Source organism: Artibeus jamaicensis, unplaced genomic scaffold, assembly GCF_021234435.1.
Source record: "Artibeus jamaicensis isolate MK-2021 breed Jamaican fruit bat unplaced genomic scaffold, CSHL_Jam_final scaffold_1689, whole genome shotgun sequence".
NCBI classification, from domain to species: Eukaryota; Metazoa; Chordata; class Mammalia; order Chiroptera; family Phyllostomidae; genus Artibeus; species Artibeus jamaicensis.
This window is the reverse complement of record NW_026522029.1, coordinates 12,744,046-12,767,500: the sequence shown is the minus strand read 5'-3', so window position 1 is coordinate 12,767,500 and position 23,455 is coordinate 12,744,046. Positions and strand designations below refer to the sequence as shown.

At 48.2% G+C, this 23,455-nt stretch overlaps 1 protein-coding gene across 1 annotated transcript in view; it reads left to right on the top strand.

Moving 5' to 3' along the window:
• Positions 1–369: 369 nt before the first annotated feature.
• The window catches only part of PLPPR4 (phospholipid phosphatase related 4), a 34,072-nt gene continuing 10,986 nt past the window's right edge, over positions 370–23,455 (top strand). The window contains exons 1-2 of the mRNA XM_037153073.2: positions 370–526; positions 17,997–18,182. Coding sequence (XP_037008968.2) covers positions 449–526; positions 17,997–18,182 — 264 coding nt within the window. The 5' untranslated portion in view covers positions 370–448. The remainder of the gene's footprint in view (positions 527–17,996; positions 18,183–23,455) is intronic.

Sequence of the window (23,455 nt, the reverse complement as noted above, 5' to 3'; positions counted from 1 at the left end):
ATCCTGCAGTTCGCGTTCCTAGAAGGACCCTGGAAGCTTCTCGGGGGCGCGGGAGCCCTAGGTCGCCAAGGGGCAGTGCTGCGGCATCCGGGGGTGCGCCCTCCTTTCCGATTCTCGGCCCCCAGGCCTCACAGGGGGGGTAGAGAGGGAGGGAGAGAAGGAGGGCGGCGGGGGGCGGAGACCATCCTTGCAGCAACAGTTTGGAGGGGCAGCTGCAGGTCTCTCCGCAGAAACGGAAAACCGGGGCGCACGAGCAGAGCAGGGAGGGAGAGGACGGCGGGCGGCGCACCGAGGGGCGGGGACAGGCGCGAACGGCGGGGGCGCTGCACGGTGCCTGCGGGAATGTGACATCAGCGCGCGCGGGCGCAGGCGGCCGGAGGAGGCAGCTCGCTCGGCTGCGCTGTGCTCACCTCGCCCGGGCAGGACGCGGACCCTGGCTGGCGGCGGGATGTCGGCGAAGGAGCGGCCGAAGGGCAAAGTGATCAAGGACAGTGTCACCCTCCTGCCCTGCTTCTACTTTGTCGAGGTAGGTTGGCCCGGCGCCTTGGCACAATGCGGATCCTGCGGGCAGCTGGGGGACTCGGGTCCTGGACTGGATGCCAGGGTGCGCGCCCCAGCCCTGTGTCCCCGACCCTTGCCTTCCCCAGCCTTTGGGGAGCTCCCCTGAGCGGGCCTGGGGCCGCCTGCCAGCCCGGGGTGGCCCGGGGTGACCACCACTAGCCCTGTCGCTGCCCTGCTGGAGGCCCGCAGGGAAGAGATACCTGTGTGAGTGAGCGTCGGGCCAGTTCCCGGGCCCTCCTGCTGTGCGTGCCGTGAGCACCGCGTCAGTGGCCCAGGGGGGCCATGATGCCGGTATTTCGGGATTTGTGTCTTCAGTTTGAGAGTGTGTCATCTAGAATTCAACTAGCGTTTATTAAGAACTCAAATGCACACAGCCATGCCTGGTTGGGGGAGGGGGTAAGGACAGGGGATGTGTATATAGTGTTGGGATTATTGATGGCTTTATTCTAAAAAAAAATGCCCTCCTGTCATAATTACTACGGTGTTCACGTCTGCTTCTAAATCTGGGTCTGCACCTCTAGGCGTCAATCTATTGGCCTTTCTACATGGTTAGCAAAAAATGTTGTGTGTACACATGCACAGGCAGAGACCCATGTACGGGTACATGCATGGATGTGTGTGTGTGTGTGTGTGTGTGTGTGTGTGTGTGTAAAATAAGTGACATCACCTGATTTATGTGATTTGTGCATGTGTGTTTGTCTGGTGCTGAACAGGGTTGCAGATGAGCAGTGAACCTGCAGATGTGCCCATAACGAGTCTCTAACTCGCCAAAATGCAGCGTTGGAGGAGGCACCGTGTGTGGGAGGGCTCTGCAGATGGACAGGTACCGCGACGGGGTTCACTGTGGTCCGGCACAGTAGGAAGACATTTTTAAGCGAGAGGTTTACTATATCACAGGTAGAAAAGAACCGGACTGGCTAGGCTGAGTGAGATCAGATGGTCTCAGGCTTGAAACTATGTCCTGTGCAGTCGGAGCTGGGATTGCACAGAAAATGCTAAGACTGTTGCTGAATTATAAATGCCCTTCCTGGGCTGTCTTTTCAGCCAAATATGGAGGCTGAGGGCTGGCAAGTGCAGAGAGTAGATTCTGTATTTTCTGGTGGCAAAGCTTCTCTGTGCTGAGGGACGTCCGCTGCCTTGCAACTTGTAGAGGGTCACGGGCAGATAGACTTCACTGGCACCCGTATATCTGCGAGTTCCTCTTCAGAGTCACAGATTTTCCTACCTGGTTTCAGTTTGAAGAAAGATGAGTGTGGTTTGCATGAGTCTCAGAGAAATGAAGGCTGGCTGCCTCGTCCATGACCCACAGAAAAGGAGCAAAGAGATTGTCCTATTTATTTAAGTTAATTAATAGAGTCACATATTGTTGCCTGTCCCCTTTTCATAAGGGGTTTTGAGGCCATGGTTTAGGCAATTTTGCTGAAAGATAATGAGGAGTTTTCTGAGGAAAAATGTGGGCGGCAGAAGAGTCCATGATGAAAAGGGTCAAGGAACAGGAGACGGGGTACCTGCTTCCAAGTCCACTCCTCTCGGGCCATTTGTCACACTGCTGACCTGCTGCTCCCTCTGTCTGGGAGGAATCAGTGAATGGCTTGGGTCCACCTCAAGGACAGGGCACAGCTGAGCTCAGCTGGAAGCTGACTACACAGACCACAGTCACTTGGCTTCAAGGAAAATACTTCCCCAGAGAGGGTACAAACCAGAGAATAAGGCTGTGCCTTCAAAGAACCCATGTCTGCCCTTCCGGGGTTCCTTTAACGGGAGTTCACTTCCCTTAGTGTAAAATTTTAAAAGCAAAAATTCCTCATAATGCATTTGAAAGGCATCTCTGGGAACAAACGTGTCACCATGCATGGGAATGGCCCAGAATCATGACATTCCCTCTGCCCCAGTCAGAAAGCTTCCAAGAACTCCTCAGCAGGGCCAGCTCTCCGATCATCCCTTGAAGACAAGTCGCAGAGCTTGTCTTGGGGGTAGCAGCCACCAATGACCTGCCTGAAACTTACGGGCATGATGAAGGAGTAAAGACCCTCTAGGGAGCAGGGGACAGGAGAAGACATCAGCACACTGACTAGCAAAGGGGTTGGCAGGCTGTGTCCCCAAGCCCCCTTGGAATGACTCATTAGGAAGGCGCTGAGAGTGAGCGCCGCCTCCCCTTCGGAGGACGAACAAACACAGCATGAATTAACACTTGAGAAAGAAGCAGAGACGCTGCTTTCCAACATGGTTTCCCAAGACCTTGGTACTTCAGATGGAAACGGGGAAATACGGGCGAATCTTCCATCACGTATGGGCCCAGGACACACGCATGAGGCCTTCTCTGTTACTTTGGGTGGTGAATTTCAGTAGCCAAATGAGGCCCAGAGGACCAGGCGTTGAGGAGAAAGTCTCTGAGTCTCAACTCAGAGACCATTGACATTGCCGTTCATGGTAGGAATGAGGTATGAAGAGACTTTAACCAGGAAACTGAGGGCCAACTCTGAGCCAGCCGAGATCAGGAGGGACCAAATCATGGCAGGAAAAACAGCGGCAAGGCCTGCCGGGAGCAGCCTGGGCCTTGCAGATGGGGAGTGCCCAGGCACCACCCACGCCACCTCCCACGCGGGTCATTCTGGCCAAGTCTCTTCTCTCAGCCTGTTCCTGCAGAGACGATAGAAACTATATGCTAGACTGTGAATATGCACATATAAAAGAAATTGTAATAAATTAGAAAACCAGGCATGGAAGACACCATGTGCCAGCCCCGGGCAGGGTAGGCCCTCTGGGGCGCTAGTGCCTCTCCTGTCTCCTAACTGCCCGCCAGTGGGTGGCTTTACTTCTAGGGGGTCAAGTCCGGGCAACACCCAGTTCAGGCCTTCCCACCGTTGGGGAGAACCTCCTCCCCCACCTGTGGTGTCTAGAAATGGCTTGGGTTCCAGAACATTCCTGACACTGACCTGCATTCGTGGGGCTGAGTGGGGGCGTAAACAGCAGTGCAGTTACTATTCACACAATAACAATGGCACCGCTTCCGAAGCGCTTAGTAGGTAGTAGAAGTAAAACTAAACCCGTTGCCTGCCCCGTCTTGCTCAGCCCGCAAAGGTTCTCGCGCAGAAAGAGGCCGTTGTTAATGTACCTGTCTCCAGGAAGAAAAAACTGCAACTCCTAGAAGTGAAGCAACATGCTCAGTCCACAAGGCCAGGCCCGGGGTGCAGCCGAAATAGTGCAGGTTCTTACCCAAGGCTGCGCCTGCCTCCCAGCCCAAGGGCAAAATGTCACCCGGGCGGTCACTTCCTGTGGCTTCCCACTGGTAACAACAGGGAGATGCGGTCCAGATGGGGACGCACTGACCAGCCCGTGGGCTTGGCCGGACCGCAGCCTCCTTCCCGGCGAGTTCCTCCTACCCGGCGCACAGAGCACAGAGTAGGTGGACAGCTTCCACTCCCCAGGAGTCACGAGTTAGCAGCCAGTGTCCCCTCAGTACGGCCCCATGGCCGGGTGCTGGGGCACAGCGGAGACGCTGAGGCCCAGGTGCAGGGTGTCAGGGTCTCTCTAATTAAATGCCTGTGGCCACGAAGCTGACACATCCAGCCACTGACGTCGAGTGCTCTTGTCCTAATTCACCACCGTACTTGATGTTAAGTAAGCATTAGGTTAATGGAGCCCTGGCCAGGCGGCTCAGTTGTCTGGAGCATCGCCCCACACACCCAAACAGTGCAGGTTCCATCCCTGGTTGGGGCCGTCCCTAGGCTGTGGGTTTGATCCCCAGTGGGGGCAACCGACTCATGTTTCTCTCTCACATCCACGTTTCTCTCTCTCATTCCCTCCCCCGTCCTCTCTCTCTCAAAGCAATAGAAACGCATCCTCAAATGGGGATTTAAAAAAAAAAAGCATGAAGTTAATGGACAGAATTCACTTTCCTTACATTTGGTTTATGCCGACTGCTTACAAAGAGGTCTGCGGTCGCCGGTCATTAAATACATCGGTGTCACACGGGGACCTGGAAACCACAGGGGTCCTTCTGGCACAGCCCCTCACTCTGGGCGCGCGGTTGGCAATTTGCTTTGTGCTGCTTCGCTTGGGCAGGGCAAGGGCAGGGCATGAAAGGGATTCTCAAGACGGGCACATTCAAGGCCTTATCAGGTTGGTCAGAGAAGCAGGTGAAAAGGAATGTTCCACTGAAGGAAAAGCGTCTCTCGCCTTCCAGTTCCACAGCGCTCCCCACGTGACGGGCGTATCACTTACAGTGGCAGCGGCGGCTGGCTTGCTCACCAGGCTCGGCGAAGGCCAAGCTGCCTGACCCTGAGTTCTCTGGCGTCTGTGCGCCTGGGCGAGCGTCCTCCGGGCCCACATCCCCTGGGCTCACACTCCCGCTTCCACTCCCATCAGTCACCCTGTCCAGAGACAGGACAGCACATCACCTCGGTGTGCAATACAAACAGGTGATAAGCTACCATTTAACACACTAGCAAGGACAGAGATCCTGTCCATTTAAACCGTGCTCTGTGACAGGCATTTCATTGCTAATCTCACAATCACCTTATGGAGCTAGACGCCTGACCTGTATGCAAAGGTATTTTTATACGGCTATAGATGCAGACAGTATCTATCTTTTACACACACACACACCCTCCAGTTACAGGCATGCACACACTCGGAGGGAGGAGACAGATCATAGCCCTCCCCGGTAAACATAAACAACACCATTTGAGGCATTGCAGATTCACACTATTCTATTCACAACAGACTTGAAATCACATGGGAATTTTCACTAATTTGAACGTGGTACTTAACAGTGGGTGTGCTTCTGGTGTTGCCAAGGCAGGGTGCTCACGACGGGGTCAGCGGCTAGACGGTGTGTTCGGGCGTGGTTGCCATTGCTTCACTGTTAGCGACCTTCCTGGAGAAACTCGGAGAACCTTTGATGGGGCAAAGGTGCCCGGGTGGTTCAGTGTCTGGTTACTGGGGTATCTTCACAAGACCTTCACACAATTTTTGTTTCCTCCCCAGGGGAACGTGTCTCCAGATTCCTCCTTAGCAAACCTTCAGTGCACAAACTTGCTATTCTAGCTCATGTTCTATGTGCAAATTACACAACTCATTTGATCTTCCTGCTGAGGAATATAACTAGCTTATTTCCTGTTACATAAACTTCAGCATCAGTAGGAAGCACACAAGGCTAAGATTTCTGCACTGCACACCCCCAAACAGAGGCTGCAGATTTCTCTAGACGGCATAGAGAGAGACTCTGCTCAGCATTCCCACCCGGCCAGCACAGCTGATGACCCTCACTCCTCTTTTTACAGTCATGATGCACAAAGTCTTTTGATGAAAAAGAAAAAAAATAGAGAACAGAACAGACTCCTAAGTTTTAGAGAGACCAAAGGGGAACACCGGCACAAATACCCATAACCAAATACTGAACATCAACCCTGCCACCAGGGACTGTGACAGTATTCCTGGGTGCTACCACCAAGGCCCTCAAAATGCTCTCTGCCCTACTTTTCTCAAATGACAAACAAATACTGGCTTCTCCCAACCTCCAATCGAGATGAATGACAATGATGAAGACGGTAATAAAAAAGGAGAGTCTATTTCAAGCCTCCTTTGTGTGGCGGACCCTGTGGACACCTTGCCTCTGACCTCGAGAACCAGCCTAGAAGGTGCAATTAGTGTTGGGTTAATGTGGCACCAAGGAGGCATTATTGTCCTTATATTTTTAATCATCCAAGTGTAACTCAGAGAGGACACAGCGCAATTATGTGAAGGAGCCAGGATCTGAGTGCTTGTCCGCCTCACCCTTGATGAGCACAGCATGCCCTGGAGATCCTGTGGGACTCAGTGACCAAGTGGGTGGGACATCGTCCCTGCCAGGGCTTGGTGAGCTCCGTGGAAGCGAGGAATGTGCTTGGAGGACGTCTGCTTGGGCGCCATCTGAGCTGCGAAATGCAGTTTTTCTCTTCACTCAGCTACTGAACTTGACTTTGGTACCATCACCCCCTCTTTAGAGTGACTGATTGACGTCTGCCATGGACCTGTAGATGGCGTGATGACCGCCTCCTAACAGGGGCTTCCTTGGGGACGGACAGCGCGGAGGGAGAAGAGTTGGAACTGAAATCTCGGGTAGGACAGTCGATGCCACAGGTCCAGGAGAATGATAGAGCCTGGAGGGAAAGTTCCAGAAAGATTCCAGAAACCTAGAGGGGCCGGGCCTGGCAGGACTGGGAGGAGAAGCCAGAGATGACAGACACATGAGTGGGCACATGGAGGGGTGGGTGGCAGGGACCCAATCTAGGAGCAAGCCAAGGAGACGGCTCTAGCACTGGGTGGCCCCGACTGGCTTGTTCAATGACAGGCATTTGAGGCACAGTTGTCACTGTTAATGCTGGAAATGCGTTACAACTCTCGCAAGAGGTTCCCTCTCAGTAAACGTATCCTGCACAAACTGTTTCTCAAGCAACCTCTCCTTAAAAAACTGAGGAACTGTCTCCTTCGTTAGAATGAAGTCTAATAAAATCGCATACTCCAGGAACATCTGGTTTGACTCTTTCTTCCATCACGAATGAGCAAATAATGGCCTGACAAGGTTAACACGTCACTTAGGACCCGTGGTGAACATCTCAGATGAGAGCTGGCCCTTGTTACAGAACTCCTTATGTTAGGAAGCTTCCCGCTGGACGGCAGCAGTGAAAACGCCGGTCCCCCTCCTCCTGCCTGTGACCGGACTGTGCCGGCTGTGTGAGGCTGTGTCTCAGTGCCTAGGACACACATCTGGTGACGCCACAGGTTACATAGAACAACACGTTACAGCTCGCGGGGTTGACCTACTTTTCCCAATCGTCAGCCCCTTTGCAAAGCATGGGTACAGCTAAAGGGCAGATTGGAAGCAGCATTTTTCTTTCTCATGCTAATGTCTTGTCCCGATCGTTTTGCAGTCTCTTCCTTTGACATGAGGTCCCGGACAGACAAGGAGGGAAAGAGGACACGTTGCAAAGGTTAGAATAGAGTGCAGAGCTTTGGTTAACAAAATCACTTTGAGTTTTCCATGACAGGTTCCCACAACCTGTTCACATACACGATCTTCCTTGATCTTCACGTACAACTGAGGGGCAGATAGGAACTCTACGAACTGAGACTCTAGAAGGCCCCCAAACCTGCCCCAAACCCAAGTGGTACCATTCTCCCCTGTTGGCCACAAGAAAAAAAATGTACGTGGACTGCGAAGTGCCTCGTTATCAGCACCCCAGCTTTCTATGGTTTCTCCTGGAATAAACGAGCTGAGAAATGTGATTCCGGGTAACTGCGGCGTGGAAGGATATCCTCATGGCCAAGTGGACTTTCGGAGGTGGGAACCAAAGGCAAAAACAATCCTTGTGACGCAGTTAATGTTGAGGCCTTTCTCCTCCCGGTGACTAGACGCTCATTTATGTTCATTGGCATAAAGAAGGGTAATTGCCTCCGCCTTTACTGTAAGAAGACGGCTTCCGTACGTTCTTCTAAAACTGATATTCGACCCGCTAGGGAGGTGTAAACTAAAAGGAAGAGAAAAGAGGGCCCGCGAAGATAGATGTATGTTCAGGAAAAATTAAATGAGGTGCCTCTGGGGATGTGGTGTCCTCACCATGAGCCCCTGCCCCCCACCCCACCCCCCGCCAACTGTCTTCCAATAAAAGGGCTGCCTCGCAAAGCCTGGACTGCCTCGGACACCGCCTCCTGATGGTCGGAGTCCAGAAACGAGCAATCCTCCCTGAGCGCTCTCCCAAAATAACTACAGTCGGCGGCTACTGTCCCGACAGTTCATTTATCCAAGGAATAAACATTTGTTGGTTGCTCATTGTGTGCCTCTTGGTAAATGAATGGAGATCATTCCTGGCTGGCTTCCTGGTCCATGGCGGGATGTCAATGAAGTTTCTGTGAATGGATAGCATAGAACAGGACGAATAACGAAGATCATAAATTTCCCTTAACTTTCCTTCTCCCGCTAGTGGAGACACTTTTATTTGTAAAGTAAGTGATGATGAATGCCCCATCAAAGACGCCGCTCTGCCTCGGGGACGAGAGAACAACTGAACGGTAAATCCGTCTCCAAGGTCGATGGGTCGCTGTGTCTTAGTTATATTACGCTCCCGCGTGATCCAGGCCACCCACCGTGGATTCTCTGAGATGTGAGGCTGCAAAGGAGAAGCCTCCTTGAAATAAACGAGTCAGAGTTTCTGTTTTCTTACAGAACTACTTTAGTTACGCAAGGCACACTTGCCCACTAAGGGCATATTTTATGCAGCGATAGGACAGACTATTAGATACCTACTTTGCACTCTTACCAGATAATATAAATTTGCACCTGGTCTAATTATTACCTTGGTAATCCTGGACACATAACTCCCTTCCTCCAAGCCTCAGTTTCCCCACTTGTAAAATGGTGAAAATATTGTAAGCATGTCAGTCTTTATGACCCTCCAATTGTATAAACATCACATAACGTGGCTAATGGTTTCTAAGGCGAACCGAGTACCTGGTAGGTGAGGTTCATCTTTCCTTTTCCCAACTTTCCCTTCTTGTCTAAAGTAAACTTTCTGTGTGGCCTTAAACATCACCGGGATCCCTGGATAGGAGTTTGCTTTCCTGATTTTATTTTTGTAATGCATTTAGGTTTGTTTTGTGAACTACATGCAGTGAAGAAGTAATTCATTATACTATCATCTATAAATATATAAAAATAAATGCTCTTTGGGATGCATGCTCATCTTTGATAGCGGAGCACACACATCCTCACAAAATGGGGATCACTTACCTTGGGGCCAATCACTGGACTTTTTCAGTGGGAGAGAATTCTCACCTTTTATAGATAGAAGATGCGGTATCTATATTCTCCAAAAAAATTCAACTGATCTAATCTTTGGGAATAAGCGGTCTCATTTAGACTACTAGGAAGAGGTCATTAGAATCTCTCTCAGGCAGCTGGATGTGCCCTACAGAATTTCAGGTGTCTGCCCACTGGGTGATGATCAGGAGGTGCTTGTATTGTAGCAACTGAGATTTGAATGATTAAAACAAGGAGACCTTCCAGCTGAAGATTTGGGTGTGGGTCATCTATCTTTCTCATGGGAAAAACTTATAAAAAATGAACAGGAATCTGTTATAAACTCCATTACAGAGAGAGACGAACTTTTGAAAATCTTCTACCCTAAGTTCTCATTGGGTTTCTGGAGCACTCCCCATGTGTGAAGAAAAAGGAGGTCATGGAGCTGGATTCTTGCGTAGTTGAGCCTCGGATGACTGTTTCAGGTCCTCTCCCTGGGCCTCAGTCCCTCACCTGTAGGATGGGATGGTGCCATCAAAGAGGAGCTGTAGCCCTGGCTGGTGTGGCTCGAAACGAGGGAGAAAATAATTGATGTTTTTTCCCTTCTTCCCTCTGAAGATAAATAAATAAAAAAAAAAAAGAGGAGCTGTAAAGACTGTATGAATTCAGGCAGGTAAGGTACTTTAAATGGTCCCTGGCAAATAAGCAGCATTCAGTTGCTGTTAGTGCCCATATTTTTAAAAGGCAGGTGTCTATTCTAAAGGAAAATGAGTGATGGCTGGAAAAAAGCTATACAAGCAGTTGGTTCTAGCAGCTGAAATACAGGACCCTCGCCACAGGTGTCTGTCTGCAATGTGGTTTAAAGAACAACATGCTTTCTAAGACGAAGCGTGTACGTCAGCATCTAATTCTGTAAAACGAACGTATCCCTGGGACCTGAGCGGGAGGCTGGGGATGGCAAAGCTGACTGTGTGGAGCCTAATGCCGGGTCAAATCTGGCTGTAAACCAGCCACAGACGATTGTGTAGGGCTTCACCCTCATGTCACCGAGGGCCTGGAATCAGCCATCTCTCAGAGCTGTGAAGATGCAGCTCCTGTTCGGGCCGAAAGACGCAGAACGGGTTTTTGCCACTGAACCTCACACATGCGCTGCACATAAGGTCCAACCGCTCTTCCCTGGTAATTACCACTGCGATTGGAAAGTGTTTCTTGTGCCCTTTCATGGCTTTCAAAGAAGTCATTAAAATTTCAGAAATGCACAATAGGAGCACTTTCTGGTAGGCGTAAACAAGGATTTTTAACTCGGGGGATTTAGTTTTGGCCTATTGTTAAAAGAACGAAATTCATCGGAGAAAATGGGAAGATTAACTGGCTTCATTAAGCCATTCACAGGGGGAGCGCCCATCCAGCACCCAGCAGGACGCTCCTAGGAATGGTGGTGCCAAGTGGAAGGTTTTCACAGGAAGAAAGGAGGGCCACGGATACTGTTGACAAAGAAAAGAAAGGGCTATTTGGGGGCCAGACGCCTTTTCTTTGGGGGATGGAGAGGGCCCACGTGGCAGATAACCCTGCTGTTGCTTGTCCAGACAATTCTAGACTGGTTGATAAAGATCATGTTTCCGGGAGAGGCTGAAACTGCAGTTTGCTCAGGGATTAGGTCTGAGTTGGGATCACGGGCTTATAGCGCGAGTGAGGCCATTTTGGGCCTGGACCAATAGTAGCCTCTCTACAAAAGCTGTCTAAACATCCACACCTCTGTTCACGTAATTCACCCCCATCATTAACGTCCTCCGCATTGCAGACACCCAGTGGGTTGGGCCCTTCCCTAGATGAGGCCCTGGGCTGGCGTGGGCAGGTGACGAGACAGGGTGTACTTTCCAGGACCTTGTCCTTGGACAACACAGGAGAGGAACCCCCGCCATCCCTGGTGACAGCTGGATGACAGAGGCCTGTGTCAGGTCACATCTGTGCCCTCAGAGAAAGGGGGCCAAAGACATCCACCAGCTGGGGCTTCAAATGCATCTCACCCAGACTGTTTACATCCAAAGGCATTCAGTAGAGAGGGCAGAAGCAAAGTACAAGCAGACTCATCTCAGATATAAGGAAGGGTTCTTCAGATAGGGCTAATAATAATAATAATAATAATAATAATATGGAAAAGCCCGCTCAGGGAAGAATGGAGACCTTGGGAGATCGGGTCTCCGAGCATAGGATTTGAAAGTGCCTGCTGCCCCCCACCCCTGGCACCACAGAGATCCCTGGCGCAGATGGCCCCCCTCACGTCTGTCCTTCCAGCTGGCACGTCCACTGAAGCCCAGGGCTACTCATTCCTGGAAAGCGCCAACTGGTGCCAGATGGCAACGTGTGCCTGAGGCAGCAGATGGAGGGGGGCCATGCTCCAGGATTTAACAGGTCAGTTACTGGCCTCGACCTAGCAACCAGGCGGGCGGTTCACTCCTCTGGATCAGAGTCTGCGTCTTAACATTGATGTTAAAAGGCCTAACGAGGTTGTGACTATTAAATAGTTTAGGGGGGGTGTCTAAATAACAACTCGATGACTGCTCTTCTTTTTAGGTAGGAGTAGGGCTCAAAACTGACAGTGAAATGAGCCCAGGAAGGGAGACAAACGTTTGAGCAACAGAAGCCTGTTTAAGTGATGAGCACGAGGTCCATAGGAAAACCGAGTGTATTTAAGAGTTAACAGCACCCAAGCTCCGACAGGCTCTTCCTGTTTGGGGGCGGCAGCCATGGTAGGGATGTCGCAAGGAGAGCTGGCTGGGACCCTGAGTAAAGCAGTTCAGAGCATGTTTCCCGGGTTCTGACAAGTGGGTACGAATGTGGGTGCTCCCACCCGTTGCCTTGGTGACCCTTGCACAATTTAGGTAACAACCTATTTCTGTCTCAGCTTTTGCATCTATACATTGGGGACACCCACCGGGACCTGATAAGGTGGGGACCGCGGCAGATGGTTACAGAACCAGCCCCGGCTCTGGCGCCTAAACCTGCGGCACATGCCGGCTTTGTGAAGGCATCGTCCATGGACTCTGTCTGTTCATTTTTTAACAGTAATATCCTGATTTCTTTGGATTACATTTAGCCAATATTTACTGACCACCTAAAACATTCCAAGCGCCATGTGAGTTTCACAGGTCTCACTTTTAACTCCTCAATCTCAAGACGAGGACTGGTAACACCCAAATGACCCCGACCCACGGCCCAGGAACAGGGAGGACCCACGAAGACGTGTGTGGAGACCATGAGGCAGGTCTTCGGTTCTGGACAGAGTGCACAGGGAGGCTTTCAGAGAGAAAACATTACGGGACCTTTGCGAGGACAATTTCCGTGAGAAACAAGGGTGACAATGTAAAGCAAAGCAGAGACTGGGACCTGCCTTTGGAGATGTCAGGGTAATGGCACAGCCGTGTGCAGGTTGGGGGAGGGGACAGCGGGGTCAGAGCAAAGTTAAACAAGGAAAGGCAGATCGAGGCTCTAGCATCAAAGGTCCCGGGTGCCCTTTGAGAAGATTGGCATTTTATTTTGTAAGAGGCAGACACCAGGAGACACTGATCGGATGTGGATTCCAGGAAATTGGCCTGAAGGCATTGAGAAGTCTGGAATGACGCTGGGAGGGGAGAGGTGGCGAACCTCGCACGGGACAGGTGGCAGTGAGGGTGAGAGACAATCACTGCACACGGGGAACTATTTCAGGACTCGGTGGCAGCAGAAGAGGTTTCACTGGTGCTGAAGGAGGCCCAGGAAGGCAAAGTACCTGGCTCCTGTCCCAGACACTAGTGGAATAAATGAGGGGAGATGATGCGTCCCCTTGCGTCACACTGTCCTGCTTAATTTGTGTCCATGGGCATCACCTAAGCCTCAGCCCTGCAGTCTGTGAAAACTCGACCTAAACTAGCAATCCAGGCCCTTGATGACCACAGCCCTCTGCTTTCCCTTCTTTAGAGTAGACAGACTAATATTATAACTTTAAAACTTGTGTCTTCCTCAGCAGGAATGAGACCTCCAGGAGAATAAGGGCTTGGTTTTATCACGGCTCTCGTCCAGCACACAGATCAATGCTGGGCGCTAGGAGGCTCGAGGTAGACGTTTGTTGAATGAATAAATAAACAAGCTGTGAATATCCTGGATGCTAATTGGCCCCTTGTGACAATGACCTCTCCCGTCGAGGAGGGTCTCAGACACTCTGAATACACAGTGGCCATGAAAAAGGAAAAAAGTGGAGCTGACCTGTATTATTCTAGACCAAGAGCAGAGTGAATTTTCTCCGAGAAGAAGATAAGTCTTTCTTATCACCAACAGGCTAAAGATAAGCAAGCATCTGACCCGGGTAAAAAGTCATAATAGATTCCATAAAATGTTTCACTATTATTGATATGCACTGTAGGTTTGGCTTTTTAAACTTGGTATAAAAAAAAATGAGTACTATCTAGCAAATGTAATCTTTTGGAGCACATTTCTTTTATTCACTCTGTTCTCTAAAACTGTTATCATTTTCTCTTTTAAAAATGCCCTATGATTATTACTCACAGGTTCCTTAGCAGATGGTAATTACAAGAATCAATCTTTTCTCTGTGAAATCATTTTTTCTAATCTTCAGGTAATTTCCCTCCTCTGTATTAATGCATAAAAATAGCATGGCTCATACTTTTTTCTTCCCTACAACATAACTAGAGAATTCCTAATTCATGATTATATAAACCTTTTTAAATCTTTTAAAATCTCATTTTAAGTGCATTCAAAAGATGTCTGTGTGATTTTACTATGTATATATCTATACCAAAATTAGCACATACCATCTGTTAAATTTCTTACATTCAAAAGAAAAACTCTGTCTTTGAACATTTCAAAGATGGAAGGTATTTTTGAAGATAAACATGTTCCAAGTAAATTAAACATTGTCATTTAATCCATTACATTGTCCAGTATAGGAAAATAATGTATAAGATTATCTTTCCTATATATATAAATATTTTGTTCAAATAACTCTTAAAAACAAAATTGAGGCCCTGGCTGGTATAGCTCAGTGGATTGAGCACAGGCCTGTGAACGAAAAGGTCACTGGTTCAATTCCCAGTCAGGGCACTTGTCTGTCTCTTTCTCCTTTCCTTCTCCTGTGTCTAAAAATAAATATATAAAATCTTTTAAAAATCGATATAAAAGACAGAGTAAAAGACACTTTTTAAAAAGTCAGAGAAACCAACATCAAAAAGGAAGAAAACACGATTCTTAGCTTGAAAACAAAGAAAAAGATATTAATGTATGGACAGAAAAATGGTGTAACTGGAATAGTTGTCAGTGTGAAGAAACTATTGTCTAAAAGGATGAAGATGCGTAAAATCAGTGAAGGAAATCCTTTGCACTCACGTGTTAATTTATTATATGTATATGTGCATATTTGGAAGTCGCTCTGATGTATATTATTAATAGTAGAAATGCAGAACTGAGCCAGATCAGACCCATGCCTCCAGGAGATTTTTTCAGTTGGGAAGCAAAGACTGTAACTAATCTATAACAGGGAATGCTAATAAAGAACAGTGTACAATAATTTCCTTAAAGGAAATTCTGGGGGATTAGGAGGCAGAAATAACCCTCAGAAAGAAGTGCCAGGTGAGGCACCATGAAACCGCGGGCATTTGACAGATCCGTTAATGTTAACAGTTACAAAAACAGCAACAACTATTGTAACACCAACACTGATAAACTAGTCTTCCTTCCTGGCACTGTTGAGTGTTGCCTGTAATACTTTATTTATTCCTTCCAAACACCTGTGAGGATGGTACCAGCAATGCACCCACGTCACAGATGAGAAAACTGAGACCTAAAGAACACATTCCCTCCATCACACTGGAGATAGCGACTAGAAAAGCTGATATCAGAACCTGCAGGGCCATGAAAACCGTGTCACCCACGGGCTTTTCTGCAGCATTAGATTCTGTCACCTCATTGTGCAAGGTCCCCCTGGGGACAGAAGGCACAACATTATCTCATCAATCTATTTTTAAAACCACACCACCAGGAATCACGGACGGTCAAGAATGTCTTTACCTAAACCAACAAACAAAAGTGCTCTCTTTAAAGTGTTCCATGTTGTATCCTCCCCAAGTAACAAGGCCTTAAACTAAATGACATTTTCAGGGTCCTGTAAGTCTGTTCCTCCAGAGGCTGCAAGGCTCAAAAACAGCGGACGATGTGTTTGTGGAATTTTCTCTGTCGCTGGAAGCGTATCTCTCACTAAAGTTTATGCTGCTTGGTGGCCAAGCCCTTGTCCTGTTTCCCACATTAAAATTAGCACCCACAGAGCAACCAGAATGTGGTAGGTTGACTGGATGAATCATTGAATCCATAACACAAAGCGTAGAAAGTTAAGTCGTGTCTAGTTTAAGTTTACCACCTAAACTACAGAACATCCAGTGAAATTAGAATTTCAGGATAAACAACAACAAACCGTTTTTAGTATTAAGTATCTCCCAAATAGGACACACTTACACTAAAAATTATTCCCTGCTTATCTTAAATTCTAATCTCACTCAATGACCGGCGTTTTCATTTGCTAAACCTGGTAACTCTAGTGTAGTTATTGTTATACATGAAGATTTACTCATTTGTTCAATCAGTCACTTGTCAATAAGTATTTGTTATTTCTTGAAGTTATTGAATGATGTGCCGCATGGCTACCACGTGCCTGGAAAAGCCCTGTGCCTGGGGACTCGGCCCCCAATCACACGAGCAGACTGTCACTTTACAGGGCCTGCAGGTCAGTGGGGGGACAAGAGGAAAGGAGAAATGAGGAAGCGAGGCATTCCATCGACAAGCCGTTTTCATTAACGATAAGAGCCAAGAAGAAAATGGAGCGAGATGATGAGGAAAGAGAGGAATGGACCAAGGGCCACCTTGGAGAGAAAGTGGGGAAGGGTCCCACTCAGTGATGAGAGAAGCCATCCCACAAAGAGGCAGGAGAAGCACAGCCAAGGAAGAGCGAACAGCGAACACCAAGGCTCCCGGGCCAAAGTGAGTTTGCCTGTTACAGGAAAAGAGGACAGACCAGGAGATGGCATCAGGTATTCCAAAAATCTCTGCACAGGAGACATATTTGTAAATCCAGATCTGATCGGGGTTCATATCCAGAAGGTACCATGAACACATACAACTCAACCGCAAAAAGCAACCCAGTTGGAAAATGCGCAGAGAACCTGAGCGTGTTTCCAAAGAAGACACACAGATGATCAAAAGGCACATGAAAAAGATGCTCAACACCCCTCCCCGTCGGGGAACTGCAAATCAAAACCACACCCAGAGACCACCTCGCACCTGTCGGAATGGCTAGTGTCAGAGAAGAAATAAGTGTCGGTGAAGATGCGGAGCAGAGGGAACCCTTGTGTGCTCTTGGTGGAGATGCAAACTGGTGCAGCCGCTGTGGAGAAAGTATGGGGGGTTCTCAAAGCATTAAAAATAGCACTATGATAAATGATCCAGCAACCCCGTGTGTAGGTATAGACCAAAGAGAAATGAAAATACCAACTGGAAAGGAATTATACACCAGCATCTTCATGGCGGCATATTTACAATAAAGAAGATGTGAAAACAACCCAAGGGTTTATTGATAGATACAGAAATAAAGGAAATGTGGTACACACATGTAATGGAATGTTATTAAGCCCTGAAAAAGAAGGAAATTCCGCCATTTGCAGCAATGCAGATGGAACCCGAGGCATTACTGTGAGTGAAATGAGTGAGGCCGACAAAGACAAGTGGTGCGTGATGCTACTTATACGTGGAATCCGCAACAACAACGACAACTACAAACCAGACTCACACACAGAGAGAACAGATTGCTGGTTGCCTGTGATGGGTCGGGGGCAAAGTGGGTGAAGGGAGTCCAAAGTTAGCAACTTCCCATTATAAGATAAATAAATCCTGAGGATGTAATGCACAGCATGGAGACTATAGTTAATAACACTGTATTTTATATTTAAGGGAGTAGATCTTAAAAGTACTCATCGTACAGAAAAAAAGATTTATAACTGTTTAGTGATGGGTGCTAGCTAAACTTACAGTGGTAATCATTTTGCAATATATACAAATATCAATCATTAGGGTGCATGCCTGAAACTGATATAATGTTATGTGTCAATTGTATCTTGATATAAAAAAAGAGCAAAGACCACTTGGACTGCAGTGGGCAGGGGACCGGGGCCTGGTATAAACAGGGGGCATGAGGGTGGAAGAAAGTGAAGCCAGACCGTGCAGAAACTGGCACTCCACAGAGAGACGTCTTGGCCGCAATGGGAACCACTGGAGGGGCTAAGACAGGAAGTGACTCTTCTGCAATAGTGTCAGAAGGTCCCTTGGGACGACGGGCAGGAATGGGTGGCCTGGGAGGGTAAGAGCGGAGGTGGCAGACCAGACAGGAGCACTTCCAGAGCAAAGGTGGGCAAACGCATAGCAACCTGGTGACTGAGGGGGGCGAACCGGAGGTGTGTTTCGAAGGTGGAAGCAAGAGTGCTTACGAGTGATTCTAACTCTGAAACTGGCAAGAAGTGGGAGAGCAGGGGGGAAACATGCTCCTTGCCCGCCCCGCGGTGGGTGGGTCCTGTGTCGGGCGTAGGAGACTGAATCGCTCTCCCGTGTGTCTCCTCCTCAGCTGCCTATTCTGGCGTCGTCCGTGGTCAGCCTGTATTTCCTCGAGCTCACAGATGTCTTCAAGCCCGTGCACTCGGGGTTCAGCTGCTACGACCGCAGCCTCAGCATGCCCTACATCGAGCCCACGCAGGAGGCCGTCCCGTTTCTCATGTTGCTCAGCCTGGCCTTCGCCGGGCCTGCGATTACGGTAAGAACTGCCCCCCTCATTGTGCTTCCCTGTCAGGCCCTGAAAACTGGGGAGGACGGCATCGGTGTCGTAAACGGGTTAAAAGCAAACGAGGTGGACTCTGAATCTTGGCCCAGAAAGATCCTATCTTTGAGACACTTTGACAGCGTCACCTGGGATTACTTAACAGCTTAAAATTGCCGGCGTGGATAGTTAAAGATGATATGAGCGTAAAAATGATGGTTCTCTAACATTGACTTTTATAAATCATTCTGAAAAAAGTTTCTGGCTGTGTGATATTTGGTGGCTTGTAGGACGTTCATGGTCTGCTTCCTCACGAGCACAGTTCCCACGGGCTCTCGAGGTGTCTGAGTGTGGCAAACCACGAGGGAAAAAACTGGGATTACTTAACAGCTTAAAACAGCCTTTTTGATCAAAAGTGCGCGTTGCTATCTCTTAGTGTTTCATTTCTTACTAGATTAGCGCTTTGTATTGATTCGGAGCACTGCGTATCAACAACTATAAAGAGAGCATAACTTATACACACACACAGAATACTTTCAATTCACAAAAGGCACTTGCATTTTAAAAAACGTAACAAAGAAACGCCCTCCCCTACTAGAACTGAATTGAAACTATAGTTCTTTATAGTTTGCTAGGAGAAATGGCCTAAAGAACACACTTGGGGATAAATTCATTAATAAATTAGACTGGCCCACCCTTTCCACCATCTCTCGTGCCCCGTGAATCCTCAAGGACAATATACCTGTTCAAGGTCAGTGCTATTTATTTCTAATGGGAGGAACTCTATTCTGCTTTTCTCAAGCCCCTGAATGTCAGAAGTGGTTATTCATCAAAAAGCTGTATCTGAACGGTGTGTTTACAAGACTCCCTGATGAACCTGCCTGTTTGGGGTCGACATCAGCGGCTACAGAAAAGTCTGCGTGGAAACCTTCTAAAGTCCATACTTGTAGGAGCTGGGGATTTCTTTTTTAAATTCTCCCCTCTGTTAAATAATCACAACATGCTATTTGTGCTACAAATACATCACACCACGTGCTCTCAGAAGATTAAATTTGAGCTTAATTTTCCAATGAACTTTATCACGCTCACAAGATCTCAAAATACTTTGAGAATTCATGAGTGATGTGCGCTGCAGCTACTCCAGGGCGGGGGAAACCATTCCTGCTGTGTCCTCAGAAGCAGCCGAGGCTCAGAGCAACACAGCACACTCGAAGGGCCATCTCGCTGGGAGTAACAGTCCTTTCCTGCCATTTCTTTGAAGACTTATGAAAAATCCATACCATCCAGCCCTTGTGCAAGAGTCAAATGAATGTATGCTTGCAATCTGTTGCACTAGAAAGCCTTTCTCCTAGTTGGCGTGCAGTGGGCAGAATTATTGGTTTGTTTGAAACAAAATAAGATACAGCACGTGTCCACAAAGCTGCTGAACAGACCGGTTGATAGTAACCATTTAAGCAGCTGGTTGTTATGTGTCCATAACCCCTTCCTCCCCGGGGTATTGTATTAAGTGGCTAGGAAAGCAGGGCTGACTGCCTCGCTATTCATTTCACGTCGATCCCTTCGCTGACTCCTCCATGTCCTGGGACAATGACCTTGGTTGGCCTCATCACTGTGTTCCTGCCTCACTGACCCCCTCATTCCCGGTAACAAAGTCTAAACACGCAGCTCAGTGATATTTCCTGGGAAGTTTTGGGCCCGAGGTTGTTTTTTTTTTCCTGGAGCCCTAAGAAACAAAAGAAGGAGTCTGCCATGGCCCCCTTACACCAACCGGACCTGGGGGGCTGCCCCGGTCAGCTCCTGGTGCGGAGACCCCCTTGAATGCATGCCTGGGTCCCTGCAGGGCCCCTTCCTGGAACAAGAGGGACCCTCAGGAAATATTTGCCCTCAGGGTCTCTAATTTCCCCCGTGTCAGCGGAAGCGCCACTGCGACCCACACTGGCTTCACAGGTTTGGGGTAAATAACTTGAAAGCAAAACAAATTCTGACTTGTGCTGATGTTAAATCCTGCTTTCACTCCAACCGTATATCACACATCTTCTAGATTTCTCTCCGATCTCACCTTTCCCTATGTGAAGGCCTTCTCCCGACACGTGCATTTCCTCAGCACGGGCCCTGCGGTCTGCGGTCCTCCTGTTCCAGATTCACATTCTGTGTCTGATGTTACTGCACAGGTTACTGCTCCAGGTTACTGCTCCAGCCCCTCCCCCCCCCAACACACACACTTCCGGAAGGAGGAGATAATAGACTGATCCTCTTGGGAGCACTACTGCCCTGTTCCCAAATGGAGAGGGAGGGAGGTGGAAAGAGGCCAGGTGAGCCCTTCATTTGGAAATAGCGCTCAGGGCTCAGGTGGGGGAAGAGAGGCCCTCCCTGCATTGGCCTGGCCACATGGAGACCTCTCTGCAGCGATGTCCTTTAAGAGGACCTGTACAGGGGCAAAAGGAAGACCAGCTGGTTGTTTTGTGCAGGTATTTACACATCCATCATTTAGCGTTTGCTTCCCAGATTGGTTTCTGTGCTTTGGGAGATGTTTTAAAAATAGCTCGTCTCTGTGATATTGCAGGAAAAACTGTACAAATTCTTTCCATGTCTGTAAAGTGCAGGTTCCTATCTCTCTAAAATCACCCTTAAAATTTCATGCTGAATGTTCCATTTTCCATTTACTTCAGAACAGTAACGAAACGAGCATTTGGTTCAGTCCTCTGGGGATTATTCACAGGAATAATAAGGCAGCCTCTCTGGGTCGAGCAAGACTTTATGAAATCTATGTGAACAGAAAAGAAAATGTGCATTTTTTTGCCCCGGAAGTAAAATTTTATTGTATGTTATTAAAGGACAAGTATATCTAATTTTAGAGGAGAACTCGGTCAGAATTTGATTACAGTTCCTAGCTGGTAACCTTAGCATTCGGAGTTTATACAATCGAAATGTAGAATACTTACATGTGTTAGATTGTCCAAAGGCATTCGTTGCAACTTTCACACTAAAGGTACTCTGATAAATACAACACTTTTTGTTGCCTTCTTCTGGTGTATTCAGAAGAAAGACTTTGTGTGTTGTGAGACCTCCCACTGGTGGCCGCTCCCGGGGCGGGACCTGTATAAGATGAGCTGACTAGTCCCGGCTTCACCTGCCCCAAGACAGAGTCACTTTGGACTCTCTCCAAGAAACCTGTCCATGACACTGGACAAGCAAAAAGGATCGTATTGTTTCTTTGCTGCTGTGGACAGCATAGATAGAATATGGTAGAAAGGTCCTTATCATAAACGGTTTCTCCTTACCCCTGATGACGGCAACAGATTGTTGGCTCATCAAGCGCACTCCCTGAGCCCCTCCCACAGATGAGCCACATGCCATTCCAAGCGAGGAGACCATGGGCACATCTTTAAATACCCCAGGAGCACCTCCCCTCCCCCCGAGGAGATGCTGTCCTCAAACCAAATTGCAGCCTTTTGAAAATTCATGCAGCGACCTGGCGATCAGGGTTGAAAGAGTAAGAAGTGTGGGTGAGAAAAGTGATGTGCCCCCTAGAGGTGGATACTCAGGGGCAGTCAAAATACTGACCCGTAAAACCCTCAGCCTAGAGTGAAGCCAGACAGTGAGAGAACACTCTTGTCAACATAACCATCTGCAGCGTGTTGAGTGACTAAGAGAAAATTCCTGACATCCCAAGGTCATCTGAGGTAACCACTGCTGTGCTGGGTGATAACACATTTTCCCAATGACGCTGTGCAAATAAATTTCTATATAACACAGCATTCACTGATGAGGAGGAAATTAATTAGCCAATTAATTAATTAAGAAGGAGGAAACAAAGTCATTCACAGAACTGTTACTGAGGATGTAAAGAGGAACTCAGTCCCTTTCAGCCACACAGAACTGCATTTCAGAAAGGAGGAGCCAAGTTTCTTAGAACTAGCAACTCGGGAGAGCATTACACTATTCTGTGCGTGTGGTGTGTCGGGCCGAATAAAGAACCTACTGTGTTTCCACACCCAACTGAGAGTGATAGTGTAGAATATTTTTCAAGGTACATAATTAACTCGATGTTCCATAATTTGGGGGAAAAATCTTTTTGATTACTCTACAATTGATCTTAAAAGTTCATCGTGTGCGCCACATGATTTTCAACATGTACGATCATTGGTAGAGTTTCATTAAGGAAGTCATTCTTTATACAAATTAGGATTCTTTATAATTGTGCATGTACCCTACTACCTACAGACTACATACAGCAGATGGAACATGTGAAATAGAAGGTCATAGGATCCTGCCATAAGTTTCTAAAAGTCTATCATTTTAAATGCTTCGTAAGATAAATGTTAAACCAGTACTGAGAACTGGGAGGTTTTCCCTGGAAAATCTGTTTTGGCCCTGAGCATGGCTATCATCTTGAAAAGTGACGTGGCCGCGTCTGTCGAAGGGACTGCCAGCATCTCTGTCACCCTCCCTCCCTCCTTTCCACATGTCCGTACCAATCAATTCTAATTTCACAACGACCTCGCAGGCATGGTAACCCCAAATATTTTAGATTTTTTTGCATAAATAAAACCCATGCTTTCAGATCTTGCTTCTTTTACCCAGAGTGACTCACAGCCCGGACACCCAGGGCGATCGGCCAATGACAGCCCCGCAGCGATGGCAGCAGCTGCAAGTCCTGCAGTGCCAGGTGCTGTACCTCACAGTGAGGATAACCGTGGCCTCAGAGGGTCATGGTGAGTGAGAGAAAATGAGGTAGAGAAGTGGCCTGCATTCTGATCAGCCATGCTAGAGGGAAGGACCAGTGCCCAGGGAGCCTCGAACAAGGGGACATAATTTAATTTCGGCCTAACTGCACTGAGTTCCCTCCCTGGTGCCCTGTGCCATAGAATCCTCCAGCAAGTGCACGGTCCCTCATCTTAGGAGAGTCTCTCCAACACCGCAGTCTGGATCTCCGTCCACTGCAAACACATTTTCTCCGTAGCTGATGCCAGGAAAACACTAGCCGGTACGAACAGGTAACTCCTCAGAAATGACCTCAGCCATGTCGGTGATTCCGTTTTGATCGCCCGGAACTGTCTCACCCCCCTAGTTCCTGCGCACCCTGACTCTCTCATAAGACTCTCTCAGTAAGATGGTTACTAGCCACATGTAGGGCTACTTCACTTTAAATCTAGATTGATATCCATTTTAAAATTGAGCACCATGAAAGGAGATAGACATTTAGCTTCTTAACCGAAGCAGCTGAATTTCAAGTACCCAGTGGGCACCCGTGGGTTGTGGCTCCCACA